The 27336-nt window shown below is 42.1% G+C and overlaps 1 protein-coding gene across 2 annotated transcripts in view; it reads left to right on the top strand.

Moving 5' to 3' along the window:
* The first annotated feature begins 579 nt into the window (after positions 1-579).
* Positions 580-27336, top strand: part of Gsap (gamma-secretase activating protein) — a 107811-nt gene continuing 81054 nt past the window's right edge. Inside the window, exons 1-3 of one of the 2 annotated variants that reach the window (XM_085836462.1) lie at positions 580-975; positions 10699-10775; positions 12324-12380. In XM_085836462.1, the coding sequence (XP_085692588.1) occupies positions 879-975; positions 10699-10775; positions 12324-12380 (231 nt within the window). In that variant the 5' untranslated portion in view covers positions 580-878. The remainder of the gene's footprint in view (positions 976-10698; positions 10776-12323; positions 12381-27336) is intronic. The other variant, XM_085836461.1, reaches the window with a different exon arrangement.

Raw genomic sequence — 27336 nt, 5'->3', positions numbered from 1 at the left:
ATGTCTCCAGTATCTTCTCCTGTACCCACAGTCAATATTAGCATTAAATTTCTCTTAAATTTTTATGTAAGTTTTTGTGGTAAGGCTATTTCAGTTTTAGCAACAGTAATTACCTGCTGTTGCTATACAGAACGGATGGCATCTCACAGGGCCAAGTTTACTGAGCACTCCTCAAGCAGAGTAAGTCAGCGTGATAGAACGAAAACACCAGACTTACTTATAGAGGAATAGATGGGCTTGGGAAGGAACCCAAGAAGAATGAACGTGCCTATAGACAAACCTCGTCGGAGGCCGCTTGTGGACAAGCCAGCTTCCTCAAGCATGGATTGAAAGGTAAAGAGAACCCAGACTGTGCTAAGCTAACCTTCCTTAGTGTCATTTAACAGCACCCTGTAGTTTACCCACTCCCTGCTGCTGTTTATTACCTAAACACTATAGCTGAAACATCACCCTGTGCAGCAGAGCTAAGGAGAATTGGCCCGTGTGCCAGCTGTTTTTGTGTAACCTTGAGTCTCCTCAGGTGACCTGGCCCTAGCTAAGTGGCCGCGTGGGGGAATGACCTGGGGCTAAAGAAAGCCTGCCCTCTGCTTCGCATGGCTGTCCCCAAGTCCAGTCTGGAAGCTGCTGGCTTTGTCACCCCTTCGGGCCCTGCCACAGTTCCCTGCCAGCCCCAGAGGCAGGGAGAGGCGTTGTCTCAGGGGTAGGGAGAAGTGCTCCCCGGTGTAGGCCTGGAAGGGGCGGTGCTCGGGATCCTCGGGGCTGGACCGCCCAGAACCCTGAACCGAAAGCAGCCGGTGTAGGCGGGGAGGAAGGGGAGGTGGTTGTAGGCTGGGAGGTGTAAGCCCGGCCGGAATGCCCGCCGCTGCTGCTTGGGAGCCATGGCTCTGCGGCTGGTCACTCACTTCGATGTGCTGGAGGACGTGCTCCCGAGTTTGCTCACACAGGCGGCGACAACGGACAAAGGAGATGGCGCAGGTGCTGGGCGCGGGTCCTGGTGGGGGCAGCCGGGGCTGGTCACCCAAAGTCCCATAGAGGCTCTGGGTTGAGGGGGCACCGTCCCTGCGGGCACATCTTGGGGCTGCCCAAGCCTGTGCAACGAGTGGTACCCAATGTGTCACCATAGGGAGGGGAGGGTGGGGTGGAGGTGGCGTAGCGGGATGGTTCCCTCTCGCTTGCCTCCAGGGCTCAGCTAGCATCAGGGCAAAGTATAGGGTAACTTAACCAGCATGAATCGTGAGGTCAAAAAAGGACCATTTAAGTATCTTAGCAATTACATTGCTTGCCCCAGCGAGGATGCTGACCATTCTTAGCGTCAATATGCTTTTAAAAAGGAGAGTTCCGTGGTTTAACCTTTTTTCTTTTCTCTTCTCCTTCTTCTTCTTCTTCTTCTTCTTCTTCTTCTTCTTCTTCTTCTTCTTCTTCTTCTTCTTCTTCTTCTTCTTCTTCTTCTTCTTCTTCTTCTTCTTCTTCTTCTTTTAATAAGACGTTTTCTGTGTATCTGTGGAACAGTCTGTATCTCTGATGGCTTAGGGGGAATTTCCCATCAGATGTGAGTAGAGAGGGTAGGGTGCTCTTTCAGGCTGCACGCAGGGAACTGAGGGTCCAGGGGTTCTAAAGACATAGCAGCTTGCTCAAGAGCCATCAAGCACTCCCCTAAACCCACCCCACCCTACCTCACCTCACCCCTGCGCGGCAAGCAGTACCGAGGCAGGGATGTTCAGCTTCCTGCCTTCCCAGGTCAGTTGGAACTTGTTCCTGATGCTTGAGGCTCTTCTGGTGAGGAAGTGGAAAATGACTTTTGTGGATTCCCAGAATTGATTCACTTAAAAGAAGAACATCTGTAATTTAAGATATGTTTTCCGCTTCTCTTCTCTTCTCTTCTCTTCTCTTCTCTTCTCTTCTCTTCTCTTCTCTTCTCTTCTCTTCTCTTCTCTTCTCTTCTCGCCCCGCCCCCTCCCCTCCCCTCCCCTCCCTTCTCTTCTCTCCTCCTCCTCCTCTTCTTCCTCCCCCTCTTCCTCCCCCCCCCCCTCAAGCAGCACATGAAGAAGCATCTATCTTCAGGGCTTAAACTGACTCCAGGATAAAGGCACCTCCGGGCCTTACCTTGTATGTAAGAGCTCTACGTGCCCATGTGTTTGCCTCTCTTTCTTTCTCTCCTTTTCTTTCTTTCTTTCTTTCTTTCTTTCTTTCTTTCTTTCTTTCTTTCTTTCTTTCTTTCTTTCTTTCTTATTGATCATTTTACTCATTTACATTTCAAATGATATCCCCCTTCCCGGCTACCCCTCCACAAACCCCATCCCCTCTCTTCCCCCTCCTCTTTGCATCTATGAGGCTGCTCTTCCAACTACTCATCCCTTCCCACCGCACCGCTCTAGTATCTCCCTATGTGGGGCATCGAGCCTCCATAGGACCACGAGCGTCCCTTCCCATTGATGTCAGATAAGGCCGTCCTCTGCTACATATGTCTGGCGCCATGGGTCCTCCCAACTCTTTGGTTGGTGGTTTAGTCTCTGAGAGCTTTGGGTGGGGGGTTTAGTCTTTGAGTAGTTGATATTCTTCCTATATCTTTGGCTTTCCTTTAGCACCTTAGATTGCCAGTGGATTGGGGGTGGGGCATTACATTACCTATACCCACAATTCTTTTCTTGAAACTCTTGTGGAAGTTACGTCTGCACTACCCCCTGCTTTAGCACAGGGACACTGGTAGATGACCTTGTCCATGCACATCGACAATTCATCATAAATAAGCAACTTTATGACTTTATGAGAGCTTGTGTAGCTTCTGCTGTACTTGCTTTGTTAAAGTTTTTGAAGGTTTAACTTTTTGAGATATTATAGGCAACTCCAAGTCTGTTTCCTACCACGGAGATAGTCCTTTCCCAGTTCCCAGGTTATCTTGCTAAATGGCAGGTGACTGCACATAAGAAACTGGGTGAAATATAAAAATGCCACTGTCTTATGTTTCAGTGTGTGGGCTGTAGTTGAAAAGCTGTGTGTGACCCAGCTGGATTCTTCCACTTACCTGTGAAGAATTATAAATCTGTGTATTGGTGTTTCAGTAAAAGTAGATACCCCTCAAGTCGACTTACCAGAGCAGAAAAATCTCTCTCTCCATCTCTCCATATATATATATATATATATATATATATATATATATATGTATATATATATATATATGTATATATATATACACACACACACACACACACATATACATATATATATACACACACATACACACACATATATATGAATGATATGGAGAGAAATTTATGTAAAAAATTTTGCTGTTTCTCAGGGCATTGGGGTAAGATGAATAAGGCCCTATGAATTCCATAGTATTATTACCTTTGATAATCACCAGTGGGTGGTAGCTTAAAACAAATAAAACCAGGGGCTGGGGAGATGGCTCAATTGATGAAGTTTTTATAGCACAAGCACTAGAGCCCATGCCTGAACACTAGCATTCCCCAAAAGGGGAGTGTGTGTGTGTGGAGGGGGGCAGCACATTCTTGCATTTTCAGTGCTGGTAAGTCAGAGACAGCAGGATCCTGGGGCTTGCTGGCTAGCTGGTCTAGCTGAATTCCTGAAAGCTACATTCAATGACTAAGGAGGATCCCCAACATTAACTCTGACCTACGCTGTCACATGCTCCTATGTGCGACCATGCATGCACACACATCCCTCAGCCTTTGAAGGAAAAGCTGAGATTCTACTTAATTTATAGTGTAGACATTACTAAACATGCTTCTGCAAATTATATTTTGAAGTCCCAGCTTTTAAGACATAAATAGGAGTAACACTACCATGTCTGCTTTCTATATACTTTAAATCTGAAGTCTTATTATTCTCCCAAGTTACATCCATTTACTGATTTTTTGTGCATATATGTGAATGAGTGAAAGTGATTGTATATGTGTGTATGAATGTGTGTGTTCATGAGTGTGCATGAATGTGTGTTCATGTGTGTGTGTGTGTGCACAAGTGTGACAGAGGACACCTTTCAGAGCATGTTTCTCTTCTCCCACCATCTGGGGTTCAGACTTAGTTTGTCAGGCACCTTTGCCTGCTCAGTACCTCACTGACCCTGTTAGTATTTTTACATCAACAAATTGAAAATATTTTAGTGATACTAGGTAATTCTCACGAAACATGGCTTTCTTTCCAAAATAGCCAGTGAGCTTGGCTACCCTAGCCAGAGAACTTTGGTGGCTGTAGGATGGAAATGGAGTCAACAACAGCTGGAGGGGGAAGAGGCCAGGTTTCATTATTGTGCCTACTCTTGGTGCTGTGTTGAACTTTGGGAATATGGTTTCTCCTGAAACAAAATGAGAAAATATTCACAAAATCAAAACAGTAACATAATTACTTTAACATCTCTAAATAGTAATTTAAAAGGAAACCATGTATATATTATCCAGCTACAAACTGAGCAATAGCAGGACTGTTGAGGGCTTGTGTGCATGCAAGTTTCCCTCAAGTACCTGCATCCAGTGAGGCATTACCGTAGAGTATAAAATGCCTGTCAGGTTTTACTCTTCAAAATCAGGCTGAGTTCTGGAGCTCCAACCCCACTCCCTCCTCAAGCTTCAGGGTCATCTGTAGTTTACAGGTGTAATCCCACAGGGCTAAGCATTTCCTGGGAAACACTGCTTCACAAGGAACCCAGCTTTACTTAGCATTTCTCTTGGCAGACAGGGGAGGGGGTGACATTGGGTTTCTCATTCCAGCCAGCATCTTTACTAAATGTCTTGTGTTGCTTTGGCACTACTTAAAAAAAAAGTGTAAGTTGAAATGTTGTCAGGGACCATCTGTGTAATTCAATAAAGAACACAAGGTTTCTTTCCTGTGCTTTTCCCTGGTTTGATTTGGCTTGAATTTGTGACACACAGTGTTGAGTTTTAAATCTTACACTCTTTGTACAGGGAGTGATAATAGTTTGCCAAGCAACTCATTTGAAAGTGAGCTTTTCTTTATTGCCTCCTGTGTACAGTCCTGCAGGCTGGTCTGGAGGTGGAGGGTGGGGGCATGGGTGGCTTAGTCACTGTTTTCTGTTTCACCAATCTATGGCCACTGTCCTTCCTGTTTATGTCCCCAGTCTCCTTTCCTAACTCTCAGTTCTCCTTTGATTGATTCGTAACCAATCCCCCATGCCTGCGCCTCACTAAACTCAGAGTGTGAAATGTGGTACATCTCAGAAGTCCTGATTTCAGGATGATAAAGCCTGGCTGGACTGAGCCTGAGGGACTGGGGGCTGGGTACAGACTAGAAGCAATCCCACGTTGCTACCTTTTGATCTGTGTGCTGGAAGCTGGCTCTCATTTCTTTGTGAGAATGTATGATGCCCCTCTCCAAGTAGGAAGACAAAACTATTTCAACTTTTGTCACCTAGAAGTTTAAAGTTTGTACACTTGGCAATCTTCTTTCTGTAATGTGTAAGTGCTCTGCTTTAGCAGAGAGCAGATTGAAGTGAACAGGATTGTCTGGGAAACTGACTTCTGTTTCACCTTACCTCAGACATCACAATACTTTGTGTGTTTCATAATTTCTTCATCAGGTTTACTTAAGCAAGTAACTTCCTTATCTGAGTGTGATAATTGTGATCCCAGAGTATACTGAACTGTAAAAATTAAACCACGTTTCCTCATTTGAAATTGCTAAACGTCTTCCTCTGGACTTTCCAGAGATGCACTACTAGGGGAAGAGTCAGAATGAATGAATAAGCAGACACATTACTGAATATTCTCAGGGAAGGGCGTGTTGAAGCATGAGCAACTGATCCAGAGAGGAAGGGCCAGGGAGGTTGAGTGAGACATCAGTCTACATTTCCAGCATTGCTAAATACATCCATGCCACATGCCCTTGAAATGAAATCCAGGAGTCTGGCTAGAGTTTGCACTAGTTAACGGATCCACAAAGACAATTTTATTTCTTTCAACTCTGTCTACCGTGGTTGTACCATATTTTGATCCAGGTTCTAACTAATAAATGTTGTGCAATGAGAAATGTCTAGGGGAACTCGACACACACAAGAGTGTGGTCCCCACACTAGGCTCTTAAAAGTCAGAATAGCTTGAGCTGGTGGGATGGCTCAGTGGGTAAAGCCTCTTGCCTCCCAAGTCTGATGACCTGAGTCTCACATGGTGTAAGGAGAGAGTGAGCCAGCTCCTCAAGGCTCCTCTGACTGCCACAGGCGTCTTTCCCTCTCATCCTCACCCCCTCTCTATGCCTCTCCCCATTCTCTCTCACATACTAAGCAAACAAGTAAAATGTAATAGGAATTTTTTTTTAAAAAAGAGAATATTTTGGTTCTGGTGTGGAGCATCAGTGTTCCTCATACTTCCTTAAAAGACTCCTTTCATGCTTCCAGTACAGACAGAGCTGGGTGTCCATGGTATGTAGTATGTATGTATATATGTATGCATGTATCTATGTATGTACACACGTACACAGTACGTGATAATTGTAATCTGTATTTGGTGAAGAATTTTTAGTGATCTAAACATAAATGTTTTGCCAAGAATTTTTATCAAGACTTCTTATAAAGGAATTTCTTATCTTAGCTGAAACCTTTTAAAGTATACTTTTGTGAAGGACTGTCCCAACATTCTTATAAGTATATTCTTGAAAGAAAATAAATATTTCTCCAAATATTGACACACTGCATTCTAGAAGCATTGCACCATTGCAGGATGGGAATAAGCTTGCTGAAAGTCTCTTCAGTGGTTACTGAATGCCCTGAAAGGGTAATTATCCATCTTCCCATCATGCCTGATGCAGGGCACTACCTCTCTGTTCTCTTTGTTATTTTCTGCGTTTGAGATGAGTCTGCGCTGGCCCAGGGTCTTCACCTCACTGTCCTCAGTTGCTCTTTATGTACAATGGGCCTATAATAGTGTAAGGTGTGCGTGAGGTGGGAATGAGAATGCATTGTGAAGAGCTAGTCAGCTGACAGAGTCTTGTTCTGCCATAAGATCAAATGATTATTCATATATTAAAATATCTGTGCAAAGTGATTCTGACCACTCAATAGGAGTATATAGCTGGGTATAGAAACCGTGTCTGCATCCTTACCCCAGGACCTTTACACAGCCGTCTTGAGACAGGTGGGAAGACAGGCCTCCAGATGAGGGCCAAGCCTCTGTGAGACCTGTGCTTCCTCTGGAGGTTCCCACTCCAGTGTCAGCTCTGCTCTCAGTTCTCCCACTATCCTTGAATTTATTCTGCTTTTTTTCCGTTTGAATTAGAAATACAAACAGAATGTGCTATTGTAGTCTGTTGTGCATGCTTTCATCTAAACATTTGAATTTCCCACAGTCAGTCTAATACTGTTTTAATGTTGGGATACTCTAGTTGTGCATGAGCAACTAAGCTTAAACAATTTAGTTGTGGACAGCTTGTGAAGAAGCTGAAAAAAAATCAGTTATTCCCCAGTTAATGCTAATCACCGATGTGCTACACACCAGTGTTTATTCCTTTAACTGTTGATTCCAGACTGCCCAAAGAATTGTACGTGAAGACAGGCAGTTGATTTTTAAGTTAAGTGTTTTCTGTAAAGGGTCTTTATGTCCTGCTCTAGAAGATGAATTTTCTACTGGAAAGTACATAAGTCATAAGGACACATAGTTCAGTTAGTTTACCGAGAGTGAAGTCCACAGAGCCAGCACTCAGAACAGGAAAGAGCAGCTTAGCACCACTCAGTCCTCTGTGTTCTGAGGCAGTTGCTCATTTAACTTCAGAGACTGACTTTGCCAGTTTCAGAAACACATCAGTCAAGCAATGCAGTTGGTCATTAGTGGTTATGGGGGGTTCTCTCTCTCTCTCTCTCTTTCTCTCTTTCTTTCTTTCTTTCTTTCTTTCTTTCTTTCTTTCTTTCTTTCTTTCTTTCTTTTTTTCTGTCCTTTTTTGGTAGAACCATTCTTTTTATGTAGTTCTGGTTGTGTTGGAGCTTACTATGTAGACTTGGCTGGTCTTGAACCCGCAGAGACCTGGATTCTGAGTGCTGGGATGGGGAGGGCATGCTGACTTGTTGGTTACTTTTGTGTGTTACTATGGTTAGTTCTTTCTCATTGTTTCAGGGTATTCCATTGTTCAGGTATAGCTCGGTCTACTCTTGATAGGCATTTTGTGGGATTCAGAACCACTGTGAACTGTAAAGAGAATCTTTAGAAACATCACCTGTCAATAAAAAAGCTGATGGCCAATGAGCTGAGGCAGGAAATAGGAGGTGGGACACTGGCAGGAAGAAAGAGGATTCTGGGAAGAATTTAATAAGAGATTAAAGAGAAATGTGAGAGCCGAGAGGTGAGGCAGGAGACAGACCAAGGAAATGAGCATAAACCACCAGCAGGGAGATGCTGAAGAAAAAATAGGCCAGGACTGAAGGAGAAGTAAGTAACTACATAGTTAGAATAGTGGACATAGAATAAGTTAAGAGCTAGTCATGGAATGAACCAGAGCTTATGGCCTAGGCATTTAATAATAAATAATTAGTCTCAGAATCATCTTTCCAGGAGCAGGACTGGGAAGGGAAAACAGATATAGTTTTTTTAACAGTGAGACACACAGTAGCTTAGCTCTGCCTTTTGCTGAACATCTGTATAAACTGCTGTTGGGAGAGCATCTGTGTGGATTGCTGTTGGGAGATAGGTACATGTGAACCTGCTGAACTGCCCGTGTTCAACTTCTGTAGACACAGCCAGGTACTTTTCCAATTTATTCTTAGTAAGAGTGAATGAGAGTTTAAACTGCATCACATTCTTGGGTCCCATATAACATTAAAACATAATGCTGAAAGTACATGCTACAACTTCTGGTCTAACTGATCAAAGATCAGGAGAATAGTGTGTAACTGACCGGGGAAAACTGTGAGTGAACATGTGAACTCCTGCTTGGAAGGTTAAAACAGGAAATAGAGGGTATCATAGAGGAGGTCTGACATGATCACACTGGGTGAGCTGGGAATACTAATCCAATTGAAAGTGGCCGTGTCAGATGTGGCAAAGGTTGGGGATGGGACGGTGTGGGGGAGCAATAGGACATTCTGCTCACAAGTCTAATACCTTAGACACAAGAGGATTAATAGTGAAAGGATAGAAAATGTAACATCATACAAGCCATATCAAGAAGGATGCTCATGTTGCTGTGTAAGTACCAAAGAGAAAACAAGAGAAAGTTTTCAATGAGTAACTGGAAGATGTATTCGAAGGCCTCTTAGGAATGATGCTGCTAGCTGATGCTGCAGCCTCCATAGAGAATAACCATCAGGACTCAGGTGTCCTAGCTGGCCATTCTCACACACAGCTGCATGTGGCCATGCCTTCCTTCTGAGGCAGGCTCCTAATAGAGACTCCCTTGAAATCCCCTTTCCCCTCCTAATTCCACTTTCCTCCTCTCTTTCTCCTCTTGGGTCCTTACTACACAGAGGCCTTTCTGTGTTCTGCTTCAGTAGATACAGCCAGTATAGCCAGGCAGGGAGGTTCAGTGAGAGACTGTCTTGTCCCGACCTGCGGGACAGTCAAACAGGGTCTGAGGAACCACCTGAGGAGAGAGTGGGGGACAAGAAACACAAAGAACAGACAGCAAGTCTGATTGATCAAGATGACAAATTTTATTTTTCCCAGACAGGTTTTATACCCAGTAGAAGCAGGATATGGGGAGGGGGTTGATGCAGATTCACTTTGTTTCTGGGGGAAGGCCCCTGTTCCCAAAAGCAGGATATTGGCTAGGTAAAAAGTTCAGCAGGAGAAACAGAACAGAGTGGGTTGGTAGGTACCTGTCCACAAGATCTATAGCTATTTGTTCTTAACTGGGGGTAGTACTTTCCCATAGAGGCCTCAACTTTTCCCACAGACATCTCAACTAAGCTAGTACTTTTCCACTAAGGCCAAGACTTTGTAAGTAAGCACTTATGGCTGACAAGGCAGTTGACATTCAAACAAGGTCACTTGCATCACTGTCTCAGACAGGAAGACAGACACAAAGGAGGAGGACGCTCAGCATCGTCTGCATTTCTGGGGTCCTCCACTTGGTCTCTCACTGACCCTCACTGTACTGGCTTGCCAGCAAGCTGGACGATCCACCTGAATACCCTCCTCCAGCACGGAAGTTACAGATGGATGTTGCCGTGGCTGGGTTTTTACATTGGTGTTGGGGATCTGAATGCCGGTCTGCATGTTTGTGTGGCCAACACTTTACCATTGGAGCCATCTCCTCCTTAAAAACTCTGTGTTTAAAATCTTACTGTTTTAATTTACTACTCAAATACCTATAATTCAGCTGAGTACCTGGTGGGGTGAACCTAGCAGGACACTGATAATTCTAAGTTGGTATGCCATTCATGATGTACCCTCAGAAAATTATTGAGATACAACATATAGGAAAGTATATAGCCTAGGACTCAAGGGTGTCTAGCCCAGTGAGTCCACAGTGGATGAATGTACTCAGAATCTGCCACCTTCCTGGCATCTCAAATATCCTTCCTGGACACCTTGGCCTACTAGCCTTTTCCTGTTCCTGAAAGGTTATGAGCGTTTTGACCTCTAAATGTGATAAATTAAAGAAGTCTGCCTGCTTGTAAACCCAGGGTAACAGAAGCATCAACGTGGTGTTTTGCACTTGATTTCCTTCATGAATACTGTATTTGTTAGATAAGTTAAGACCATTTTCTGAATATTAACCTGACTTAATATATTCCAGGTGTTTTAGAAACAACTTATGGGAGCTTACGTGTACTAAACATTGAAAGAAATGGAAACATTATTTATACCTATAAGGTAAGTCCATGTTGTCTTCTTACTGCAGTAAACATATACAACATATAGTTTATTATTTTAATCATTTATATTAATCTTTTACAGATGGTTTTTCTTTGAGATTATGTAGCTGTAGCTAGCCTAGAATTCACCTTGTAAACCAGGCTGGCCTCAAACTCACAAAAATCTACCTGTCTCTACTTCCCCAGTGTTAAGATTAACTTTTTACAGAATTTATAAGCCCCTTTACTGAAGGATATCAAGCCCTTGTTGGTACTTAACTTTTAATGTCCTCGGGTTAGCTGAAGGGTGCTGATAGTCCATCTCATGAAAGATTTTACCTTGAAAAGAAGACAGAACTACATACCTGGAATTCAAAAACTTTGAAGGAGGGGATAATTTCATTGTCTAGCAAAACAAAACAAAACAAAACAAAACAAAAAACCCCACAAGATATTTAAACCTAGTTAGTATGTTAAATTTTTGTCATGGTTACTTTGTACATTCAGGTGTAAATATAACCATAGTTTACATTCTGGGTGTTTGATGTCTTCAGGTGTTGGCTGTCCTAAGGAAAATCTCATGTTCCTGATAGCTCTGCTAATTAATAGGGACACATCAAGGAGTAGTTTCAGCAGCAAGTTCTATGCATTTGTTTCACCATTTTTTGTTTCCCCGATGATTAAAAAAATTCTTAAGCTTCTAGGCATGGCAGTGCACACCTTTAATTCCAGTACTCAAAACAGAGGCAGGTGGATCTCTGTGAGATCAAGGCTAGCCTGTTTTACATAGTGAGTCCAGCACATCCAAGGCTTGTCCTATTTTGAAAACCAACCAACCAAACAAACAAATACAAATTCTTAAGTTGTATTTAAGATTTGTCTTAGTCAGGGTTTCTATTCCTGCACAAACATCATGACTGTGAAGCAAGTTGGGGAGGAAAGGGTTTATTCGGCTTACACTTCCATACTGCTGTTCATAGCTTAAGGAAGTCAGGACTGGAACTCAAGCAGGTCAGGAAGCAGGAGCTGATGCAGAGGCCATGGAGGGATGTTACTTACTGGTTTGCTTCTCTTGGCTTGCTCAGCTTACTTTCTTACAGAACCGAGGACTACCAGTCCAGAGATGGCACCACCCACAAGGTGCCCTCCCACCCTCGATCACTAATTGAGAAAATGCCTTACAGCTGGATCTCATGGAGGCATTTCCTCAACTGAAACTCCTTTCTCTGTTATAACTCCAGCCTGTGTCAAGTTGACACACAAAACTGTCCAGTACAGGATTGATTCATTTAAAGACTCGGTTTTACTTATAGAATATGCCACATTTACTCTTTCACGGACACGGCTGGAGGCTCATGGCCAGGCCTTCTAGCCAGGCCTCAGATTCTCCAGGATGTTCAGGGGTGACCCATCCCTTCTTGAGGCTTCAGTGTCCAGCTGAATTAGGTCCGCTCCTTTAGATGTGTACAGCAGGCTACCTTTGAGTGACTGTTGTTAAAATGGGTAGAGTTATTTCAGGTTTGATTTTCTAAACAATAACATTAATAAACATCTGGTTAATTTTTAGGACAATAAGGGAAACGCTGTTTTTGGATTATATGATTGCCAAACCAGACAGAATGAGGTAATTATAGATTTCTCAGTTGACTGTCTTTTCTTTCTGCCTCTTCTGTTTTTTAGATATAAACCTCAATTTTATATCCCCCCAAATTTATATCCTTTCATTTCTTTCCTTCTCTAATTTCCTTAGCTTTTTAAAAGTCCTTTTTACCTTAACAAAAAGAGAATAACAACTACTGAACCAAATGACTCACACAGTCTCAGTTCTTTGAAATTTAAAGTTGGCTGAGACTAATTTTACAATGTTATGGGGAAAAATAAAAGTGGGAAGTCCACTGCCTTCCCCTAAAATATGTGTGTGTGCTCCTAGATCAGTTTAATAATGCCCCCAGGTGCTGAGTTCTGACTCTAGCTAACCTTCATGTCATTGTTCTTATTCCTTTTCATAACAATCCAGGTTTGGAGATGTGCCTACTTCCCTTAATAAACTACTCCCCTTAGTTCCTGGACAGTGTGGACAGGAGGGTGGCAGGGGTGGCAGGCATGTGTGAGAATTGAATCTCAGTGGCCCTGGATCTTAAACATCCCGAATCCATTCTAAGTTTCTCACAGGCCACCTTCCTCTTTTGGCTTCCAACATGGTTAGCTCTCTTATCCCATTATCCTATTCTGCCCACACTCAGGGTGATATTTTCAAGTTCCATCCATTTGCCTAAGATTTTCATGAATTTTTTTTTTTTTTTTTTTTTTTTTTTTTTGGTTTTTCAAGACAGGGTTTCTCTGTACAGCTCTGGCTGTCCTGGAACTCACTTTGTAGACCAGGCTGGCCTTGAACTCAGAAATCTGCCTGCCTCTGTCTCCTGAGTGCTGGGATTAAAGGCGTGCACCAGCATGCCCGGCTCGAATTCATTGTTTTAAATAGCTGAGTAGTACTCCATTGTATAAATGTACCACATTTTCTGTATCCATTCCTCTGTTGAGGGACATCTGGGCTCTTTCCAGCTTCTGGCCATTATAAATAAGGCTGCTATGAACATAGTGGAGCATGTGTCCTTATTACAAGTTGGGACATCTTCTGGGTATATGACCAGGAGAGGTATTGCTGGATCTTCCAGTAGTACTATGTCCAATTTTCTGAGGAACCGCCAGACTGATTTCCAGAGTGGTTGTACCAGCTTGCAATCCCAGCAACAATGGAGGAGTGTTCCTCTTTCTCCACATCCTCTCCAGCATCTGCTGTCACCTGAATTTTGATCTTAGCCATTCTGACTGGTGTGAGGTGAAATCTCAGGGTTGTTTTGATTTGCATTTCCCTGATGACTAAGGATGTTGAACATTTCTTTAGGTGCTTCTCAGCCATTCAATATTTCTCAGTTGAGAATTCTTTGTTTAGCTCCATACCCCATTTTTTAATTGGGTTATTTGGTTCTCTGGAGTCTAACTTGTAGAGTTCTTTATATATATTGGATATTAGCCCTCTATCGGATGTAGGGTTGGAAAATATCTTTTCCCAGTCTCTCGGTTACTGTTTTGTCCTATTGACAGTGTCCTTTACCTTATAAAAGCTTTGCAATTTTGTGAGGTTCCTTATGTATCCAGTCTGTTAGTCTATGTCTTTTTATTGGGGAATTGAGTCCATTGATGTTAAGATATATTAAGGAATAGTGATTGTTGCTCCCTGTTATTATCAATGTTATTTTTATGTTTGTGTGGTTATCGTCTGTTAAGTTTGTTGAAAGAAGATTACTTTGTTGCTTTTTTCTTGGGTGTAGTTTCCCTCTTTGTGTTGGCATTTTCCATCTATTATCCTTTGTAGGGCTGGATTTGTAGAAAGATATTGTGTAAGTTTGATTTTGTCATGGAATATCTTGGTTTCTCCATCTATGGTAATTGAGAGTTTTGGTGGGTATAGTAGTCTGGGTTAGCATTTGTGTTCTTTTAGGGTCTGTATGACATCTGCCCAGGATCTTCTAGTTTTCATAGTCTCTGATGAGAAGTCTGGTATAATTCTGATAGGTCTGCCTTTATATGTTACTTGACATTTTTCCCTTACTGCTTTTAATATTCTTTCTTTGTTTAGTGCATTTGGTGTTTTGATCATTATGTGATGGGAGGAATTTCTTTTCTGGTCCAATCTATTTGGAATTCTGTAGGCTTCTTGTATGTTCATGGGCATCTCTTTCTTTAGGTTAGGGAAGTTTTCTTCTATAATTTTGTTGAAGATATTTACTGGCCCTTTAAGTTGGGAATCTTCACTCTCTTCTATACCTATTATCCTTAGGTTTGGTCTTCTCATTGTGTCCTGGATTTCCTGGATGTTTTGGGTTAGGATCTTTTTACATTTTGCATTTTCTTTGACTGTTGTCTCAATGTTTTCTATGGTATCTTCTTCACCTGAGATTTTCTCTTCTATCTCTTGTAATTTTGTTGTTGATGCTTGTGTCAATGACTCCTGATCTCTTTCCTAGGTTTTCTATCTCCAGCGTTGTTTCCCTTTTTGATTTCTTTATTGAATCTATTTCCATTTTTCCTGGATGGTTTTGCTCAATTTCTTCACCTGTTTGGTTGTGTTGTCCTGTAATTTTTTAAGGAATTTTTGTGCTTCCTCTTTAAGGGCTTCTAGCTGTTTAGCTGTGTTCTCCTGTATTTCTTTAAGGAAGTTATTTATGTCCTTCTTAATGTTCTCTATTATCATCATGAGATGTGTCTTTAACTCAGAGTCTTGCTTTTCTGATGTTTTGAGGTAACCAGGGTTCACTGTGGTGGGAGAACTGGGTTCTGTCGATGGCAAGTAGTCTTCGTTTCTGTTGCTATGTTCTTGTGCTTGCCTTTCACCATCTGGTTATCTCTGGTGTTAGCTGGTCTTGCTGTCTCTGACTTTGGCTTGTCCCTCCTGTAGGCCTGTGTGTCAGTACTCCTGGGAGACCAGTTCTTTCCAGGAGGAATTTGGGTATGGAGAGCTGTGGCACAGGGTCAGCTCTGGGGTGTAGATGGAAACCTGAAGGATCCTTTCCCAGTTGTTACTTGGTTCCTGTGTCCTGATGGCTCTGTGATGGGCCCTTTTGGGCCAGGAATTTGAGCAGAAGTGGTGGTGTTACCTGTGCTCACAGATGTGTAGGCACTCCTGGGAGACCAACTCTCTCCTGGAGGTATTTTTGTATGCAGCTCTGTGGCACAGGATCAGCTCTGGGCGCAGACCAAGACTGGAAGTCTCCTGTTCTAGGGCACCCCTCAGTTCCAATGTCCTGAGGGTTCTGGGTGGGTTCCTTTGAGCAACAGTGGTGGTCCTACCTGTACCTTCTTTGGATTTTAAAACATGGAGATTACTCAGGAAATAAATTGGTTGGGACATAGATTAATGGAGAATTTAACCAGTTATGATTATAATAAAGACATACCCCCCTTTTTTTTTAAACCCAAGTTTCCCCCTTGCCCTGTTTGTTCCTGGTATAACAGAGTATCTGAGTTTTGATAATTTGTAGAGAATAGATATTTAGTTCCACATATTACAGTTCTGGATTTGAGAAGTTCAAGGTCAAGGGTTTTAGATTTGGTAAGGGCCTTCTCTTTCTGTCATCAAATGGTCCACATGAAAACAGGGAGAACAGGAGAACAGAACAGGAGGAGTCTAGGCTCACTTTTATGAAAACACTCTCCGAGTACCTAGCCCAGTGTTGTGAAAACATCAGTAGCCCACAAGAAAGGCAGAGCCTTGTGACCCAACTACCCATTACTGGGCCTTCTTCCAGGCACCACTGTCTCCAGCCTATGAACTTGGGAGACATAGTCAGACCACAGCAGTTGCTAAGCACCCTTTCTTTTCTATCTTTTTCACATATTCAGAAAACCTTACAACCCACATGATTTTCCCCTGGCTCATTGGTCTTGTTGAGGCAATAGCTTTGCATCTCAGGTCAGCTGAAGTTTATATATTCTTTCAAGTTCTGTATTTTTGCTTTAGAACTGTGCCACCAAGAGGAAGACAATGCTGTATTTTAGTGATAAGGGCTCCAGGATGGGATAAAGGCTGCATGGATATAGCGATTCCTTGCCTTCTGAAGTGTTTCTGGTTTAAATGTTTTTATATGGGCAAAACTGTCAAGTCCCATGTACCCGTAACCCAGTTGTCTCCAGTTGCCACACCTTGTATAACTGTAGCCTGTCAGTAGAACCAGGACAGTGACATTGGTGGAACATGTGTAGTGTGGTTCTGTGCCATTTCATCATATAGGCAAGATTTTGTTGTTACCACTGCTGTCATGTACACAGTGATAGATCTCTGCTGCTATCTCTGAGATCTGCTGGTGACCACTGACCAGTTCCAGTGAAACTGGAACCCTTACTTTTTAAAGTCAATGACTTTCCTAAATTTACAGTTGTTTCCAATATTTTCTCTGTCTTTGAAAAAAAAAATGTATGTGTCCTTGTGTGAGCTTATGTGCATGCAGAAGCCCATAGAGGCCAGAAGAGGGCATTGAATCCCCTGAAACTGGAGTTGTGAGCTACCACATATGTGCTGGGAACTGAATCTGTATCCTCTATAAGAACAGTAAGCCCTCTTAACTGCTGCACCATCTCTCTAGCCAGCCTTCCCAGTTTAAAAAAGACTGTTATTCTAGTTTGAACTGTTTATTTTCTTGTGGACCTTGGGATCGAACATCTAGCCCTGGGTTAATGATAGGCCGATGAGTGGCAGCCTTAGCTCCTTGGCACTTTTCAAGACCCACATTTAATGACATACGTCTGCCTTTGTTGTTGATGACTTTTAGAAAATATGAATGAGGAAACCATTTACATCCCATATTGTTCCTCTTTCCATTGTTTCCTCTTCCTCCCTGGTGTCCTGTACTGCTTCCTGTTTTAAAAATATCATTTTCTTGGTCTTTTAAGACTTAGTTTTAGTACCAGTATTTTACAGTTGGTGTGCAAGTCACACATTCTCAATTTTCTTTTCCTTCACATTTCTTTTATTTATTCATTTTGAATGATGATTTTGCTGAGTCTAGAATTCAGGATGGCAGGTCTTGTCTTTTGGGTCTTGAAAAAAAAGTCTTCCTTCCTTTCTCCCTCCTTTCTTCCCTCTCTTTTCCTCCCTCCCCCCTTCAGAGTTCTCATGGGAAACCTGTCTTTTAAATTATTTTCCTTCTGTACTCAAGGTATCACTTCCCCCAATCACTTGTGAAAAAGAAGGTTTTTTTTTTTTTTTTTTTTTTTTTTAATTTCTCCTTTGCCCTTTATTTTCTGCAAATTTACTTGTGTATGCCCATATGGATTTGTTTGGGTTTTCATACAATTCTTAAATCTTTTGCTCAATTTGGGGCAATTCATGCAGCAGCTGCTGTGTCTTTAAGTTCCACTCTTTTCTTTTTGGACACATTAGAGTAGTTCACACAGATCTTTGTGATAGCCTTGAGTCTGAGCTTTGGCTCCTTTTCCTCCATCCCAGATTATTTACTTTGTGTTGTTCAGATGAGGTATTCCTTTTTCCTTCAAGTTCATAGAGTTTGTTTGTTTTTTTAATCCATGTTACTATCATTTGAGATTTAAATAGTTGATTATTGCACTTTTTAGGTGCAAAATGTCTATGCATTTTTCTTTATATATTCCCTTCTTAAAATTTCTGTTTATTTTTCATTCAATCACATTTTAAAGTTATTTGTGATGGTTTGTATATGCTTGTCCCAGGGAACAATGCTATTAGGAGGTGTGGCCTTGTTGGAGTAGGTGTGTCATTGTGGGTATGGGCTTTAAGACCTTCTTCCTAGCTGCCTGGAAGGGAGTCTTCTGTTAGCAGCCTTCAGAGGAAGATGTAGAACTCTCAGCTCCTCCAGCACCATGTCTGCCTGGACTCTGCCAGGCCCCTGCCTTGATGATAATGGACTGAACCTCTGAACCTGTAAACCAGGCAAATTAAATATTGTCCTTATGAGAGTTGTTTTGTTCATGGTGTCTGTTCACAGCAGTAAAACCCTAACTAAGACATACTGAAGGGGTTTTTGTTTTGTTTTGTTTTTGTTTTTTTAAACCACAGCTTCTTTAAAATCTTTGCCACAGCATCTTGTATTTGCCACTCTAGTGCTTAATGCCTATTTCTCTGTCACTTGAGCTGAAGTTTTCCTGGTCCCTGGCATGACTCATTGTTTGAGTCTTTCCCAAGAGACTCTAGATGTTATTTAGTTTTCTGTTTTAGTGTTTTCTCTGATACAGAACTCATTGAGGAATAGAGGGCACCACCTCACTCCTGCTTAGGAACTCAAGCTCTCCACTTGCCTTCCTTTGATGAGACTCAGCTGAGAGGGTGCCCTGTTACTCACAGGTAGAGATGCAGTTTGCAGCTCCAACCCCAGGGTAAGGACTCAGGGACTGTTAGGTAGGTGTTGGGAAGGTGATAGCAGATGTCTTGGCTTCCCATTAACCATCTCTGATGATGCTCCACAAGAGAGATGGGCCTCCTCAGTACTGGGCAAGGGCAAGTGTCCACAATTCCTATACAGCTGTCTGTGTGTTGAGAGGAGGTAAATTCCTTCCAGGTGGAATGACAGTCTTGATTTCTACTTGGTCTTTTCTGATTCTGTTCTGGCAGGAGTGAACAGAGTGCCTGGGGTATCTGGATGAGGTAGGACCCTGGTCTCCCTGCCTCAGACCCTCTGGGCCCCTTTGTCTGCGTGGAACGGGTCTTTAGTAGCGGGTGGGCAAAGCGTCGGATGAATGACAGACAGATGTACACAGGAGAGGTTGTGTAGAATCTGAATGTTATTTGTCAAATCGAGTATCAAACTTTTTATACAGAAGACAATAAGGAAGTTGGGTGACATACTTGTAAGGTACAAAGAGGTTACTGGAATCTTACATAAAACAGAGGAATGTAAACACTGACTCGACCGGAAAGCGTGACATCTCCCCACTCAGCCTTTGTGGGTAAAGAGAGAAGTGGGCTTCATTTTTCCAGACTGGTTGGCTAGACATCAGGTAGCAGTCATCATCTGTCTTTCTGGGTCTCTTGTTTCTTTGGCTCAGGGGATGGGGTGTATGTTTCTGTCTATTCCTGGCATCATTTCTGTTATGGTCTCTTCTCTAGTTTCAAGTCTAGAATATGTTATGCAAAAAAGGTCATCCCTGCTTCATGTCTCAGGACTTGTAGTCCCCAGAGAGCTTACATCCCCCCTCACCCCCTGCAGTGCTATGGATAAAACCCACAGCTTTGTGCTTGTGGTAGAACCATACTTCCAATCTGTGTCTTCTTTACTCAACTTCTCAGTCTTCTTAGTTTCATTTTGTGCACTACCTTCAGGGATTTTAGCTTTACTGAGTTGGAGGAATAGAGAGAACGGAGTCTTTTTCATCATGGTCTTGCTCTCTACAGGTTTAAATGGATGACTCTCCTAATATGGCCAAACAGGAAGCAGTACATTACTTACCCACATGTAGGCAAGTTCTAACCTGTTTCTCCCTACCCCTCTCCCATCTCTTTTCTCCACTTCCATTCCTGCTAGTCTACCCTCAGCGTATGCAGGAGGCAATAAGACATGGATATAATGTTGAATGGACTTTTCTGGGAATCCAACAAACATTCCTTTTCTCTGCTTTTGCTCATATGGAATGTGGGGTTGGAACCTCCAGGGCGCTGACTTTGAAGTTTTGTTATGTGAAGGCTAAAAATGTATTAAAGCCAGAAAGTTAAAAGAATGGGTATTTCCAATTCTGGATTAACCCATGACTAAAGCCCAGACCTGCCTTCTATTATCCTGCTTCATGAGTCACTATGTAATTGCTTTTTTATTTTTGCATAAACTAGTTTGGTGAATAATTTTTGATGTTTACAATTGAAGAATTGCATACTTGTATTCTGTATGATGCAGTGATTCTTACATAGGTTCAAAAAGATGTATTTGAGGTTTAGGACTGTATCTCAGTAGTAGAAAACTTGGCAAGCATGTACAAGTCCCTGGGTTTGAGCCCCAACACTGGAAAGATATGTATTGTTTATTTATGTGTGTGTGTGTGTGTGTGTGTGTGTGAAGTAGATCATTTTAATACCTAAAAATGAGAGATAAATTAATGCCCACCAATACATTACTTGGGAATAAATACATCTGCTGAGGGATTGAGATGTCTATAATTGGGCTACATTAGAAGGCTAACATGGCTTAAAGTGCTCGCTGGACAAATGTAGAGTCTTGAGATCACATCCCCAGCACACGTGAAAAACAGCATGGTGGTGTGCACCTGCAGTCTCAGTACTGGGAGTGTAACAGGTGAGGTCCAGGGACCCATGAGCCTGATGGTCTAGCCAAAAAGGTAGAGCATTATAGAGAAGACACTTGACGCTGACCTCTGGCCTTCGCAGGCACAGGCATGTGTGCCTGCATTACATCTGCATATAACACACACACACACACACACACACACACACACACACACACCTGTAAATGTATGCAGGCACAGAAGGCTCTCCAAAATGTTTTGCTGTGTGAAGAATAGCATTTGATAGGATAATACACTACATTCATGTTAGAAAACTATGAAACAAAAGGTATAGTAATTATTGAGGTAACCTTAGAAAATCTGTAAGGCATGTTACAAACTTGCTTTTTGGAAAGAAGTTGACATTGCCTGAGGTTTGGAAGGTTTGAGGTTATATTTGGCAGCATTTGTATTTTTTAAGCATCAAGATTATTCATGCATTATTATTCATGCATATAGTTAAAAGTATAAAATATTAAAAACATAGTGTATAATCTATGATTCTTCTTATTTATAAATAAGAATCACTCAGCAAGAGTTAAAAAAAAAACAAAACTGGCTCTTCCGGTCAGAAAAGCACCGGAACAGCTGGGGCGCAGGGTCGACTGACACTCGCCAGCTACCCACAACACCCGCCACAGGATCTTAAGACTTCTGGTGAGTGGAGCACAGCTTCTGCTCCAATCCAATTGCGCGGGACCTGAGACTGCATTAGTTAGGGAAGCAGAAACCGGCCTGAGTAGGGCCACAGGCCTCATCGGCCGGATCAGCACCGGGGTAGCGGGAGCGCAGGGTTGCCTGACACCCGCCAGCTACCCACGACCCCCGCCGCAGGATTTTGGGACTGCTGGTGAGTGGAACACAGCTTTTGCTCCAGTCCAATCATGCGGGACCTGAGACTGCTCTGGTTGGGGAGAGAGAAATCCGGCCTACATAGGGCCACAACCCTCTTCCAGTCAGAAAAGCACCAGGGCAGCTGGGGCGCAGGGTCGGCTGACACTCGCCAGCTACCCACAACACCCGCCACAGGATCTTAAGACTTCTGGTGAGTGGAGCACAGCTTCTGCTCCAATCCAATTGCGCGGGACCTGAGACTGCATTAGTTAGGGAAGCAGAAACCGGCCTGAGTAGGGCCACAGGCCTCATCCGGCCGGATCAGCACCGGGGTAGCGGGAGCGCAGGGTTGCCTGACACCTGCCAGCTACCCACGACCCCCGCCGCAGGATTTTGGGACTGCTGGTGAGTGGAACACAGCTTCTGCTCCAATCTTTAAACAGTGACAACGATAACAACTAACCCCAGAGATTACCAGATGGCGAAAGGTAAACGTAATAATCTTACTAACAGAAACCACGACCACTCACCATCATCAGAACCCAGCACCCCCACTTCGCCCAGTCCAGGGCACCCCAACACACCGGAAAAGCTAGACACGGATTTAAAAGCATATCTCCTGATGATGATAGAGGACTTCAAGAAGGACTTTAATAACACACTTAAAGAAATGCAGGAGAACACTGCTAAACAGGCAGAAGACAATAAAGAGGAAGCACAAAAATCCCTTAAAGAATTGCAGGAGAACACAGCTAAAGAGTTACAAATCCTTAAAGAAAAACAGGATAACATAATCAAACAGGTAGAAGTCCTTACAGAAAAACAGGAAAACACATCCAAACAGATGATGGAAATGAACAAAACCATACTAGACCTAAAAAGGGAAGTAGACACAATAAAGAAAACCCAAAATGAGGCAACACTGGAGATAGAAACCCTAGGAAAGAAATCTGGAACCATAGATACCAGCATCAGCAACAGAATACAAGAGATGGAAGAGAGAATCTCAGGTGCAGAAGATTCCATAGAGAACATCGGCACAACAATCAAGGAAAATGTAAAATGCAAAAAGATCCTAACTCAAAACATCCAAGAAATACAGGACGCAATGAGAAGACCAAACCTACGGATAATAGGAGTGGATGAGAATGAAGATTTTCAACTCAAAGGACCAGCAAACATCTTCAACAAAATTATAGAAGAAAACTTCCCAAATCTAAAGAAAGAGATGCCCATGAACATACAAGAAGCCTACAGAACTCCAAATAGACTGGACCAGAAAAGAAATACCTCCCGACACATTATAATCAGAACAACAAATGCTCTAAATAAAGATAGAATACTAAAAGCAGTAAGAGAAAAAGGCCAAGTAACATATAAAGGCAAGCCTATCAGAATTACACCAGATTTTTCACCAGAGACTATGAAAGCCAGAAGATCCTGGACAGATGTTATACAGACACTAAAAGAACACAAATTCCAGCCCAGGCTACTATACCCAGCCAAACTCTCAATTAACATAGATGGAGAAACCAAAGTATTCCACGACAAAACCAAATTCACACATTATCTCTCCACGAATCCAGCCCTTCAAAGGATAATAACAGAAAAAAACCAATACAAGGACAGGAACCACGCCCTAGAAACAATAAGAAGGTAATCCCTCAACAAACCTAAAAGAAGACAGCCACAAGAACAAAATGCCAACTTTAACAACAATAATAACAGGAAACAACAATTACTTTTCCTTAATATCTCTTAATATCAATGGACTCAACTCCCCGATAAAAAGACATAGACTAACAAACTGGCTACACAAACAAGACCCAACATTTTGCTGCTTACAGGAAACTCATCTCAGAGAAAAGGATAGACACTACCTCAGAATGAAAGGCTGGAAAACAATTTTCCAAGCAAATGGCATGAAGAAACAAGCTGGAGTAGCCATTCTAATATCTGATAAGATTGACTTCCAACCCAAAGTCATTAAAAAAGACAGGGAGGGACACTTCATACTCATCAAAGGTAAAATCCTCCAAGAGGAACTATCAATCCTGAATATCTATGCTCCAAATACAAAGGCAGCCACATTCATTAAAGAAACTTTAGTAAAGCTCAAAGCACACATTGCACCTCATACAATAATAGTGGGAGACTTCAACACACCACTTTCACCAATGGACAGATCATGGAAACAGAAACTAAACAGGGACACAGAGAAACTAAGAGAAATTATGAATCAAATGGATCTGGCAGATATCTACAGAACATTCTATCCTAAAACAAAAGGATATACCTTCTTCTCAGCACCTCATGGTACCTTCTCCAAAATTGACCACATAATTGGTCACAAAGCAGACCTCAACAGATACAAAAATATTGAAATTATCCCATGCATCCTATCAGATCACCATGGACTAAGGCTGATCTTCAATAACAAAATAAATAATAGAAAGCCAACCTTCACGTGGAAACTGAACAACACTCTTCTCAATGATACCTTGGTCAAGGAAGGAATAAAGAAAGAAATTAAGGACTTTTTAGAGTTCAATGAAAATGAAGCCACAACATACCCAAACTTATGGGACGCAATGAAAGCATTTCTAAGAGGAAAACTCATAGCTCTGAGTGCCTCCAAAAGGAAACTAGAGAGAGCACACATTAGCAGCTTGACAACACACCTAAAAGCACTAGAACAAAAGGAAGCAAATTCACCCAAGAGGAGTAGACGGCAGGAAATAATCAAACTCAGGGGTGAAATCAACCAAGTGGAAACAAGAAAAACTATTCAAAGAATCAACCAATCAAGGAGCTGGTTCTTTGAGAAAATCAACAAGATAGATAAACCCTTAGCCAGACTCACTAGAGGGCACAGGGAAAGCATCCTAATTAACAAAATCAGAAATGAAAAAGGAGACATAACAACAGATCCTGAAGACATCCAAAACACCATCAGATCCTTCTACCAAAGGCTATACTCAACAAAACTGGAGAACCTGGATGAAATGGAGAAGTTCCTAGACAGATACCAGGTACCAAAGTTGAATCAAGATCAGGTTAATGATCTAAACAGCCCTATATCCCCCAAAGAAATAGAAGCAGTCATTAATAGTCTCCCAACTAAAAAAAGCCCAGGACCAGATGGGTTTAGTGCAGAGTTCTATCAGACCTTCAAAGAAGATCTAATCCCAGTTCTTCACAAACTATTCCACAAAATAGAAACAGAAGGTACTCTACCCAACTCATTCTATGAAGCCACAATTACTCTGATACCTAAACCACAAAAAGACCCAACAAAGATAGAAAACTTCAGACCAATATCCCTTATGAATATTGATGCAAAAATCCTCAATAAAGTTCTTGCTAACCGAATCCAAGAACACATCAAAACAATCATCCATCCTGACCAAGTAGGTTTCATCCCAGGGATGCAGGGATGGTTCAATATACGGAAATCCATCAACGTAATCCAGTATATAAACAAACTCAAAGACAAAAACCACATGGTCATCTCGTTAGATGCGGAAAAAGCATTTGACAAGATCCAACACCCATTCATGATAAAAGTCTTGGAAAGATCAGGAATTCAAGGCCCATACCTAAACATGATAAAAGCAATCTACAGCAAACCAGTAGCCAACATCAAAGTAAATGGTGAGAAGCTTGAAGCAATCCCTCTAAAATCAGGGACTAGACAAGGCTGTCCACTTTCTCCATACCTATTCAACATTGTACTTGAAGTCCTAGCCAGAGCAATTTGACAACAAAAGGAGATCAAAGGGATACAAATTGGAAAAGATGAAGTCAAAATATCACTTTTTGCAGATGATATGATAGTATATATAAGTGACCCTAAAATTCCACCAGAGAACTTCTAAGCCTGATAAACAGCTTCGGTGAAGTAGCTGGATATAAAATTAACTCAAACAAATCAATGGCCTTTCTCTACACAAAGAATAAACAGGCTGAGAAAGAAATTAGGGAAACAACACCCTTCTCAATAGTCACAAATAATATAAAATATCTTGGCGTGACTCTAACTAAGGAAGTGAAAGATCTGTATAATAAAAACTTCAAGTCTCTGAAGAAAGAAATTCTAGAAGATCTCAGAAGATGGAAAGATCTCCCATGCTCATGGATTGGCAGGATCAACATTGTAAAAATGGCTATCTTGCCAAAAGCAATCTACAGATTCAATGCAATCCCCATCAAAATTCCAAATCAATTCTTCAACGAATTAGAAAGTGCAATCTGCAAATTCATCTGGAATAACAAAAAACCTAGGATAGCAAAAACTCTTCTCAAGGATAAAAGAACCTCTGGTGGAATCACCATGCCGGACCTAAAGCTCTACTACAGAGCAATTGTGATAAAAACTGCATGGTACTGGTATAGTGACAGACAAATAGACCAATGGAATAGAATTGAAGACCCAGAAATGAACCCACACACCTACGGTCACTTGATCTTCGACAAGGGAGCTAAAAACATCCAGTGGAAGAAAGACAGCATTTTCAACAAATGGTGCTGGCACAACTGGTTGTTAACATGTAGAAGAATGCGAATCGATCCATTCCTATCTCCTTGTACTAAGGTCAAGTCTAAGTGGATCAAGGAACTTCACATAAAACCAGAGACACTGAAACTTATAGAGGAGAAAGTGGGGAAAAGCCTTGAAGATATGGGCACAGGGGAAAAATTCCTGAATAGAACAGTAATGGCTTGTGCTGTAAGATCGAGAATTGACAAGTGGGACCTCATGAAACTACAAAGCTTCTGCAAGGCTAAAGACACCATCAATAAGACAAAAAAACCACCAACAGATTGGGAAAGGATCTTCACCTATCCTAAATCAGATAAGGGACTAATATCCAATATATATAAAGAACTCAAGAAGGTGGACTCCAGAAAGTCAAATAACCCCATTAAAAAATGGGGCTCAGAACTGAACAAAGAATTCTCACCTGAGGAATACCGAATGGCAGAGAAACACCTGAAAAAATGTTCAACATCCTTAATCATCAGGGAAATGCAAATCAAAACAACCCTGAGATTCCACCTCACACCAGTCAGAATGGCTAAGATCAAAAATTCAGGTGACAGCAGATGCTGGCGAGGATGTGGAGAAAGAGGAACACTTCTCCATTGTTGGTGGGATTGCAAGCTTGTACAACCACTCTGGAAATCAGTCTGGCGGTTCCTCAGAAAATTGGACATAGTACTACCGGAGGATCCAGCAATACCTCTCCTGGGCATATATCCAGAAGATGTCCCAACCGGTAAAAAGGACACATGCTCCACTATGTTCATAGCAGCCCTATTTATAATAGCCAGAAGCTGGAAAGAACCCAGATGTCCCTCAACAGAGGAATGGATACAGAAATTATGGTACATTTACACAATGGAGTACTACTCAGCTATTAAAAAGAATGAATTTATGAAATTCCTAGCCAAATGGATGGACCTGGAGGGCATCATCTTGAGTGAAGTAACACAATCACAAAAGAACTCACACAATATGTATTCACTGATAAGTGGATATTAGCCCAAAACTTAGGATACCCAAGATATAAGATACAATTTGCTAAACGCATGAAACTCAAGAAGAATGAAGACCAAAGTGTGGACACTGTGCCCCTTCTTAGAATTGGGAACAAAACACCCAGGGAAGGAGTTACAGAGACAAAGTTCGTAGCTGTGATGAAAGGATGGACCATTTAGAGACTGCCGTATCCAGGGATCCATCCCATAATCAGCTTCTAAACGCTGACACCATTGCATACACTAGCAAGATTTTGCTGAAAGGACCCAAATATAGCTGTCTCTTGTGAGACGATGCCGGGGCCTAGCAAACGCAGGAGTGGATGTTCACAGTCAGCTATTGGATGTATCACAGGGCTCCCAATGGAGAAGCTAGAGAAAGTACCCAAGGAGCTAAAGGG

The sequence above is a fragment of the Mus caroli genome, unplaced genomic scaffold (genome assembly GCF_978045245.1).
Source record: "Mus caroli unplaced genomic scaffold, Mus_caroli_1 scaffold_4, whole genome shotgun sequence".
Taxonomy (NCBI): Eukaryota; Metazoa; Chordata; class Mammalia; order Rodentia; family Muridae; genus Mus; species Mus caroli.
The sequence above is the reverse complement of the archived record's forward strand: the minus strand, read 5'-3'. Positions and strand labels throughout refer to the sequence as shown.